This window comes from Siphateles boraxobius, unplaced genomic scaffold, assembly GCF_051911475.1.
Source record: "Siphateles boraxobius isolate OS27281-9 unplaced genomic scaffold, OSU_SipBor_1 9, whole genome shotgun sequence".
Lineage (NCBI taxonomy): Eukaryota > Metazoa > Chordata > Actinopteri > Cypriniformes > Leuciscidae > Siphateles > Siphateles boraxobius.
This window is the reverse complement of record NW_027509219.1, coordinates 21580790-21591304: the sequence shown is the minus strand read 5'-3', so window position 1 is coordinate 21591304 and position 10515 is coordinate 21580790. Positions and strand designations below refer to the sequence as shown.

General features: G+C 36.0%; 1 protein-coding gene across 2 annotated transcripts; it reads left to right on the top strand.

Annotated features, from left to right (window-relative positions):
- The first annotated feature begins 2067 nt into the window (after positions 1–2067).
- wasa (WASP actin nucleation promoting factor a) lies at positions 2068–10465 on the top strand. 2 transcript variants are annotated; one of them, XM_077223292.1, is made up of 11 exons: positions 2068–2331; positions 3680–3820; positions 4077–4163; positions 6159–6255; positions 6402–6434; positions 6533–6568; positions 6987–7146; positions 7229–7407; positions 7704–8638; positions 9254–9362; positions 9548–10465. In XM_077223292.1, exons 1-11 carry the CDS (start codon positions 2227–2229, stop codon positions 9598–9600), a joined length of 1935 nt encoding a protein of 644 aa, XP_077079407.1. In that variant the 5' UTR covers positions 2068–2226; the 3' UTR covers positions 9601–10465. The 2 variants fall into 2 exon arrangements, with proteins under 2 accessions (XP_077079407.1, XP_077079408.1); XM_077223293.1 differs by having other exon boundaries at positions 2217–2324.
- The last annotated feature ends 50 nt before the right edge of the window (positions 10466–10515 follow it).

Below are 10515 nucleotides of genomic sequence, written 5' to 3'. Positions count from 1 at the left end.
TCCACTCCAGAAATGGAGAGAACAGTAATAAATGGTGTAAATCACTTCATATGAAAGGCCATAACACAGCATTGATGGGGGTGTAGAACAGCATTCATTATCCATAAGCTTACTTAAATGCATCTGTCACTCCCAATTAGTATCTGTAAGTTTATATGGACCACAACTAAAATTGTTTGACGTCCTGTTGGACACCACAACTATCATTAATGTCAATGTGCGTGTTTTGTATAGTCTTTTATGTACATATTGTGTGTGATATGTTGAAATGGAAGAAACTTTATATCAGTTATTGTACATCTGTATACATATTCTATGTACATATTCTAGTTTTTTTTTCTGCTCAGATTGGACCCGAGTACTAAGATAACATGAAACATGTAATATGCAATGAATAAAAAATTTGTGGTAAGCTAATACAAATATTTAATTTAAATGTAATTACATTTAGTAATTCACATTTCCTCAGGATTGTTTTTTTTAAGTGCCTGACGACTTGGAAACAATCCAGCATTCCACAGTTAATGTTCAGAAAAACATGTATTTATTGTTTTATTGAACACATTGCGCTACCTTGAATAATAAAGTCAAAAGATTGTAAAATGTTTAAAATATTACTGTATTTATTATATACAACTACCATACACTACAACATTCAACAGATGTGTTTTTGTATTTAGGCAACATCACCTGAAGGCCAGGTTTTCCTAATATCAGCCATCATTAGAACAGAAAACATTTTACGCATGGGGAAAATTAATAGCTTGGTCAAGCATTTATAAAGGTTCTCTTGATTCTACATTAAACCAGCCCTTATGAAAATGTACTATAGTTCTTTAAAATTTGAAAATTTAAATTTAATAAAATTCATTTTTTTATTCACCCTCATGTTGTTCCAAACCTGTAAAAAAGAATGAGGGAAACTGAACAGTTCTGAGGCACCATTGACTTCCATAGTATTTTTTCCTACTATGGAAGTCAATGGTGCCGCAAAGCGGCCTGGTTACTAACTTTCTTCAAAATATCTTCCTTTGTGTTCAGTAGAACAGAGAAATTTAAACATGTTTGGATCAACTTGAGGGTGTGTAAATGATGACAGCATTTTCATTTTCGGGTGAACTATCCCTTTAACCCTTAGACTGTGTTAAATCCTGTAACACCTTTGTGTCAAAAATTACCTTGCTTGTAAATCGCTTGTTATGCTACGTATATTCAATTATTTTGTCAACTTGTTTTCTTTCAATTAGATTTTAGAACTGATTGATCGTATAGGTCTCATTGATCTGCACGTCTTATGCACCACATGTTGAGTGAAAAAAGCATTATTTGTGGATCAATATCAATATTGATATTTTGTTGTCAATATTCAACAAAATATATGTTTTTTAAAAAGTGCACTGTCTAAGACACTAGTGTGTTTTAATGTTTAACCAGGAAATTTGTTTTGAAATGCTTTTATTTTGTACAAAATGGCACAAAGTCACATTTGTGATGTTCCCGGTCAAAAAAGGCAGCCTACCAAAAAATTGCCTAAATCTCTCGTTATGCTATATTATCACCCAAATATTGAATTAAATCTTTGGTCAACTTGTTTTATTTCATTTAGGACAGGTTGTGTGTGTATGTGTGTGTGTGTGCTTATTTATATGTTGGTTGTGTGAGAAACTTTGGTTTCTTAAAAAAGTGAAGTAAAGCCAAAAAAATCTTTTGCATCTCATTGTCATAATGTTAAGTTTTCATTTCACTTTTTGTTTTATTAAATTTCTTTCTTTTTTAACCGCAGTTTAGTAATTCCCCATCCCATTTGTTTCGTTTGTTTTCTGTCCTTCATCATTTGTAACATTCAGACAGATATTAGAGGCACGGATGGAAACCAACTAACAGAAGGTAATCTTGGTGTAGTTGTAATGTCTGTTCTGATCTGACTGCACAAAAATGTCTTCCGTTCTGATCTGAAAGCAAAATGAACATACAGCAGTGTGTCAAGCCGACAAGCAGGCGAGAGAATGAAAATAGAAAAGAAAAAAAGTGTGGTTGTCCATTTCCTGTGAAAAGCTTTTGTCTGCTGTTGCTGAGAGTAAGAACTAGGAAGAGAAACTCAATGCTCGCTGTTCAGACTAGTCACCGTTAGTGCAGAGGAGATCTCTCGTTCTCTCTCGGGGTCTCTTTCTTTCTCTCGCTTCCAGTGTAACTTTTTAACGGTTTGGTCCATGAGCATATGAGGCCATGAGGCGAGCATCCAAGGAGAAAGGTCAGGAGAATGCGGGCTGCCGTTTGCTCAGTCTACAGGAGAATGAGAGATTGGAGGATCTGCTGGGCAGGAGGTGTGTGGTAAGTTCAGAGGCCTTCAGTACAGAGACCAGAACTAAGGTACATTTACACTTTAGAGGGGAAATGGTGTGTTTTTCATGATAAAATTGAGTCACATATGTGCAAACGGTGAGCCAAAAGTTTGATTTAAATGCTTTAAAAGACTTTTTTATGTGTGTGTATGAAAATGTATGCATTGAGATATGGTGTGAAAATGTATGCATTAATATATGGTGATATCTGTAGACAAGATATTGACCATATTTTTTACTTCTCCTTTTGAGAAGCTATCATTGATTGAACTCTTTTTTTAATGTGTTTCCACTCTCATTTATCTGAATTAAGAAGTGAAACATTTTCACTATCACTTAGACCATGTGGGGGGGAAAAACAACATTTTGTAACTTAATTTAACGAAGAGTCAATTGTAACTTTTTCACTTTTAACTTAATGGTGCGACTCTCAAATTTAAAAAAATGGAAATGGAAAAAAGTTACCTTACAATATACAGTGAAAATGTGTAGATTTAACAGAAGCAAGAAACAGCACGTTTAATGTAAAACAGTGCTGTGTAAAACTTTTCAGTACTATTCAGACAACATGTAAATCAGTAAAATGACAATTTCAGAACTCCCTGCGTGACGCATTTCAAATGATTGCATTTCTTGAAATATTTATATTTCTTCACACATTTTTACTGTAAATTCACTACCCATTTTAAAAATTTTTTTTTACGGATTTTTCAATTATTTCAAAAGAATTGCAGCCACTTGTAGCCTGTACTACATTAAAGAAAGCTAGGTAAACCAGTAAATCCAAACTTGATTCTCACTTCTGTATGTGGTTGTTTATTTCTACTTCCTCTGATCATTCCATTATGACACATTCAAGACAGCCTGTTGCTGGCAACCATTTATGTTGCAGAAGCTTTTATATAATATGCATACACATCTGCACTGCTTAAGCTACCATGATGAAGTTGAACAACCATTATCAAAAGAGTGTAGCCTCCCTCTAACAGACCTGTTGTAGATCCGTCAACGCAGGAACTGCCATTTTGTGGGTATTTTTGATGCTGCTTGACTGCACACAGTAAAAGCTTTTGTGATTAAAGGAAGAAAAGGTGTGAATTAGCCCTCACTGCAGCTTGAACTGTGATCACAGAGAGGGGTATGACAGGGGAAGTTGCTTAAAGACATTTCCTGTCACAGAATAATTATAAAAAAGCTACTGTATTATCTGGAACTTTAAGTGTTTGCTCAGCGTTCATTAGTGAAAGTGATTCACAAACAATTATGCACGTGAGAATAATAGGCTTTTGTGAAAGTGTGATGCTAAATACAGCCTTTGTTTCTGGTTTTGTCTGCAGTCTCTGTCTTCAGCAGTTGTGCAGTTGCTCATGGCTGTTCCGAGCGAGCCGAACCGCTGGACACCTCAGCAAGCTGGAGTAGTGTGTTTCGTCAAGGACAGTCATCACCGCTCCTTTTTCATCCGTCTCTTTGACCTCAAGGTTTTGAGACCATTTCTCTCTTATTGGCAAACATCGTGTTAACAGCATACACTAAAGAAATGCATTAAATCTTAAATTTCTAGTCATTATAATAATCATCACATTTTGCATGTGCACGTGTGAATTAAAATCTAAACAAACTGTTTAAAATATAAAATAAAATAAAACAAACATTTCCCCATGGATAGTTCAGAACATTTTTGACCTGTGTTTGTCCGGGAGAAAACAAAGATGATCTCTTGTTACTTCTCTTCAGGCAGGGAAGCTGGTGTGGGAACAGGAAATCTATAACCAACTAATGTACCAAAGAGTCATGCCTTTTTTTCACACTTTCCCTGGAGATGTAAGTATTTACCTGTTGTATTTACAGCACTTCATGCCAACCTTGTGCGTTATATGCTCCCTGACATTATTACAATTGCTTTTAACATGTTTTCACAGTATCAAATAGCAGTAGTATTGTGCATTGAGGAAGTTTTTATTTCTCTGTCCTGTAAAGTTAATTTTGCGTATTACCAACACTTCCTCATAGCACTGTCTACCACAAAACGTTTTGCCGATGCATTCAGGCAGGCAAAAGGAGCTAAAGTTGCATGCTGTATATGTATGTATGATGCATCCACACAGTTGTTGCTGATAAAGGGCAAATTTTCTGGTCGGGTAATTAACCACTGTAAAAATACAGTACTTCCATTTTGTCTCTATTTTAACCATTGACTGAACTATCTAATGTAGGATATAAAAAATGAAGTCATGTTTTAGGTCCTTTAGTATAAGCAGCTTAAAAGTTTAAATAGTAAGAACTTAAAGTGGTAAAGGTAGTAGAACTGAAAAACTGTTGAGCATGTTCAGTTTGGTCACTGATGCTTAACCCTGTGGAATTTGTTTGAATCTATGTAGGACTGTCCATCCAAACAGTACTTTGAACTTCATATCGTTGCATCTGCTACTTAGCATGACCAATGGAAAAGCATTGTAGCTGGGAGGAATCTGGAGTAGAGAAATATAATCCCTTGCACTTGCACCTTTAACCCTCGTGTTGTGTTGCAGGTCAATTTGACCCATTTTGATTGTTGTGTTGTCGGAAACCAGTTTTTTTGTTCTTGACATTTTGTGACTTTTTCTCGTTTAAGGTCATGAACTTGAAAATGCATAGTTTCAGCACGCTGATGTGTTCTGAGATATACACAAATCATATCTATTATGTTTGTGATGTTCGTGGGTCAATTTGACCCACATGCTTTAAGGCAACTGTATAGACACAAAATATAGACCTACATGTACGCCGGAGCCTCTACGCTGTTAGCTACGTGTTGGTTTTCATTTATACTTCTGCGTCCTTGTCCGTGTTGAAGTGCAATTGCACATGCAGAGGGAGCATATAAAACTTGAGGGAGGGGTTCTAGCAGACCAATCACAGCGCTTATAGTACACGTAGAATTGATGCGTTGTAACATTTTTGGAGTGGTGCACGTCAGGATACGCTGTAGCTACGGTGTGAGCTTGACGCAGAAGTATAAATTGTGCTTTAAAAGGAGCTTTTGCCCACTTATGCAAAAAAATTATAATAATTCAGCCCAAGATGGTATAAATCAGCTATCATTATTTTTTTCAAGCTATCTGAAATACTATTTAATGTGTTGTTTTTTCTTGAAATTGTGTCACTTTTTCTAATTAAGGGCCATGAGCATGCAAAGTTTTAACACGACAATGTGTAGTGAAATGTGCATACATACTTTTTTATACGATTTTGATGTCTGTGGGTTAATTTGACCCATAAAGACAGCTATTCAAAAGCAACTACAGATGCAAAATAACAACATTTCGTATGCATGTCAGAGCTCTTCAATTCTAGTCCTGAAGTGCCAGTGTCTTGCTGAATTTAACAACTTTTAACAACTGTCTGTCCTACTTTTTGAGTATAGACATGAAAATGACCTTTCCAACTTAAATTGTTATAAATTAAAACAATATATAAATGAAGTATTATTTAATTAATTTATCATTAAATTATCAAAAATATATAAAAAAAATTAAGATACAAACTATTTTGCTTTTAACTCTTCAAGCTTTATATCAGAAATACAAAATAAATGGGACAGCTAAACATTTTTAGTGTTATTATTTTGTAACAACCTTTTTAATTCACATTCATGCATTTACAAGCTGCCAGGGCTACTTTTCAAAAGTTTGCTAACTCAAATGTAGGCACAATCAGCCTTAATGTAAGCTATAGTTAGTGTAATTTGACTCTGTTTGATTAACTTAACTGACTCATTCTTTAACATTTTGTTTGTGTCGTGGACTTTGATATTCAAATATAAACTTCTCTCCTCAGGACTGTCAAGTGGGGTTAAACTTTGCAGATGTAACAGAGGCTGAAAATTTCTTTTCTGTAGTGGAGGAGAAGATCAGCCAGAGAAATAATCGCTTTGGTATAAAATAAATATATACGTTCTTGCACAATGTTTTGTTTCAAATGTTTTCTGCCAATTCAATATAAACATACACAGGGTTATATAGACAATCTAATAAAGCGTCTCATTGAAAATATTTTTTATGCTTTCCTCTCATAACAAAGAGAAACAGCAGAGAAAGGGGTCAGATTCTAGAGGTAAGAATCTCTGATTTTCCACAATCTTTATATTATTTTAATTAAGTGCAAACCAAATAAAATGTTTTTTTTATATATAAATTGTAAAATGTTCTTAGATTGTAGAACTTTGCCACTGCTTCCTCGACCAAATGGTAAGTGATTTTTTTTTTTTACACAAATATTTTTTCTTGTCCATTGGGATATTAAAAATATCTGGATGTATTCTGAATGTTATGCTTTTAAATAAGCCTTTTGTTTATTTGTATATAATTTTTTTTTTGCTTTGTATCAGAAAACAAGGCACTCATGTCTAGTTCCTGTTGTTGTTTTAACTGAATTATTTTAAGTTTATATGGTTATTGTAAAAAAAAAAAAAATCCTACAAAAAACAACAACAAAATCATGTCCAATAACAGAATAAATTTCCACCAAATATTTTTGTGCTTTCTCTGCGTCGCAAGTAAACCAGAGGCATTGGACGTTCTGAAAACAACATAAACTTACATTTTTCTGTTCAGTGATGTAAAACTGCATGAAATGTTCACAAATGAATTGCATCTTGAATCACAGGCTCTGGCACTCCTGCCATGCCTCCAATGGTACCAAGTAATGTCCAGATCCAAATGACCCCTTCCAAATCAAAGAAAGAAAAGAAAGAAAAAGACAAGAAAAATAAGAAAAAAGGATCCAAACTGTTGAAGGGTGATATTGGAGCACCCAGTGGATTCACGTGAGTGGATAAGTGGACTCGCTTTAACTAAGATAAATGGCTTCCGTTGAGATGCTTATGTTTCGTTGTGTTATGACTTTAGGCATGTCAGTCACCTAGGCATGGGTCCCAACAATTTGGACCCAGACCTGAAGAAACTTCTGTCCTGCGCTGGGATCAGCGAAGCAGCTATGGATGATTCAGAAACCTCTCAACTCATCTATGAGGCCATTGAGCGTTCAGGTGGAATGGAGGCTGTTAAAAAGGCTGTGAACCAGAAGGGTAAGTCATCGAGATATGCAAACAGCTAACCGAGTTAAAATGTTGGATTTGTTTCATATTATGCCTCTAAGCCAGGGGTGCACAATCCTGTTCCTGGAAATCTACCTTCCTGCAAAGTCCACCTCCAACCCTTTATAAAATACATCTGAACCAGCTAAATAAGATCTTCAGGAACACGTGATAATTACAGACAGGTTTGTTGGAGCAGGGTTTGCACTGAACTCTGCGGGAAGGTACATCTTCAGGAACAGGATTGGTCACCCATGCTCTAAGTGTATTGTTTAACATTCTTTTAGAGTCTACATGCCCTCCTGTTCCTAGTGGACATCGGGGTTCTCTTCACCAAGTGCCATCTGGGTTCTCCTCAGCACAGCCGCCACCAACTCAAGGTCGAATGGGGCCTCTACCACCTGTCCCAGGTCAAACTTCTGCTCCACCATCCCATCGAGGTTCCCTTCCACCCACACCTCCAAGAGCAGTTCCATCACAACAAACAATGGAGGGCCGCGGTGGTCCTCCGCCAGCCCGATCTACAGCATTAGGGCCCCTACCGCCTGTTCCTTCCGGTGGGCGTACTGGGCCCTTGCCTCAACCTCCAGGAGCCCGCAGCGCACCCTTACCGCCTGCATCTGGAGGTCGGAGTGGAGGCGCGCCCCCGCCACCACTCCCAGGAGAACGTAGGGAGTCTTTAGCCCCCATTCCAGGAAAGAGACCTGGAACTCAAGTGTCCGAAAGGCGAGGTAGCTTCTTGCCACCTCCACCTACTGAGGCAGCTCCCCCACCACTACCTCCAGGAACAAGGAACGCACCATTACCCCCACATCCAAGAGACAATAGATTTTTGCCCCCTCCACCCCAATCTGAAATGCCGCTACCTCCTCCCCCGTCTGATTTTTTCCCTTCTCCACCTTGTGAATCATTTCCTCCACCACCACCTGAAGACTTTGCTGATTCTCTGCCTCCACCTGATACCTTTGAATCCAACTTTCCTCCCAGAAGCAATTCCTCAGGCTTCGCCCCTCCACCCCCTAGAGTCACTGCCAAACCCAGCGCAGGCGGTCCGCCTCCACCACCTCCCCCTCCACCTCCTGCTGCTGCTGTCCCTCCTCCAATGAATTTTGGAAGCAACTCCTTACCTCCAACTGGTCCACCACCGCCAGCATCCAGCGGTGGGGAAGGGGGTAGAGGAGCATTACTATCCCAGATACAATCAGGGTTGAAGCTCAAAAAGGTGAGTCTCTACACAACTGTTCAAAAGTTTGGGGTTAGTACGATTTTTTGTTGTTGTAAGAAATTAATACCTTTATTCAGCCAGGGCACATTCAATTGTTGAAAAGAGATAGCAAAGACATATGATGTTACAAAAGTATATGTTTCAAATAAATGCTGTATTTTGAATTTTATATTCATCTAATAATCCTGAAAATAAAATCAGCATATTAGAATGATTTCTGAAGTGACACTGAAGACTGGAGTAATGATGCTGAAAATTCAGCTTTGCTATCACGTGAATAAATATAATTTTTAAAATTCTATAATAATAATTCTATAATAAATATAATATTTAAAATTCTATAATATATTTTTCACAATATAAATGTTTTTAATGTATGTTTGATCAAATATAAACATCTTACCGACCTCAGACTTTTGAACAGTAGTGTAAATATTTTATTTTGTTGAAGCAAAAAAGTCAAATTGGTGTTGAAAGCATGTGACTTTCTTACAAGATCTAAGCACCGTTAAGGTTGCGATTATGTTACATTCTCTATATTAATAATGTTTGCATGTATGCCTTAAGCTCAACACTCTATACCAGCAATATACAGTAATGTCTCTTGTCCAGGTGGCAGCAAACCAAGAACCCCCTTCACCTTCACTGGATACAGGAGAGGGAATAGTTGGAGCTCTCATGATGGTGATGCAGAAGAGGAGTAAAGTCATCCATTCATCAGGTAACCACTCAAGATTGTTTTAATTAATATAGAAATTAAGAAAATTAAAAAGTAGTACTTTTATATTCATATTTACACAATATATTTTGTATATAATTGTGTTCAGACATTAAGTTGATCTGCTGGATTCCATTGTTTACGTAGGTTGTGCCTTTTAACATTTTCTACTTTTTAATATTTTGTAGATGAGGATGATGAATTTGATGATGAAGATGAAGACGACGAAGAATGGGATTAATCCTGTTGTTATTGAAATATTTTCGATAGATGTACTTGGGCACCTTTACATGTTTTTGAAGTTAAATAACACTGATCCAATGCATTTTCTCTAGGGATGCACTGATATTCAAATTCTGGCCAAGTTAAAGTGATAATTATTTTTATGTTAAGGCCGATAACCGGAAAAATGGCTGATATTAAAATTCTATACTATTCATCATAAATAAAATAAAAATACAACACTGATGACTAAAATCACCTGTTTAAAATGTTACAAGTTATTTTAGGCATCACAACATTATAATATAGAGTATAAAAATGAATATTCATTTAGAGATTTGCTTTTGATATCACATTTAACAGTGCTGTTAAAATTATATCACTTTTTAAAGTTTTACCTTAAGGGAGAGTTTGATGACAAAGATAATTAAAGGTAAACTAATGTAAAAATAAATAAAGCATGCACAATTAAATATCCTATATATACACAAACATATATTATGTATGCCTAGTGATCAAAGGTTCACTAGACATACTAGTCTCAAGGGTTCTCAGTCTCTGTGAGTGTATTTAATTCATTCTATACAACAGAGCTATAAAAAGGTTATCAAAAAAAACGGAACAAGTCAATGTGAAATGTAAAGTTGATCTCTTACTCAAATGTAAACATGCAAGGTCTATGTTGTTGTTTATAGTTGTGAAGGCAATGTCTGTGAATGAAAGATGGTTAATAAAAGTGTACTATTAGATTTTATTAGATTACTATTAGAGTGTGTTAATTATAAAGTGTATTTCAATAATCTAATGTTAATAAGTACTGAATGTATTTAGCATATGTAAATATACTCAAATGTGAATAAAAAAATGAATCCATGGCTTGCAAATTATTGCTTTTTTCTTTTTATTTTTTTCTTACAAGACATCAACATCTAAG

Coding starts and splice junctions, on each gene's coding strand:
- wasa (XM_077223292.1), top strand. CDS start 2,227: ATGAGGCGAGCATCCAAGGAGAAAGGTCAGGAGAATGCGGGCTGCCGT. Junction 6,569..6,986: donor ACTGCTTCCTCGACCAAATG/GTAAGTGATTTT, acceptor CTTGAATCACAG/GCTCTGGCACTCCTGCCATG. Junction 9,363..9,547: donor TAAAGTCATCCATTCATCAG/GTAACCACTCAA, acceptor AATATTTTGTAG/ATGAGGATGATGAATTTGAT.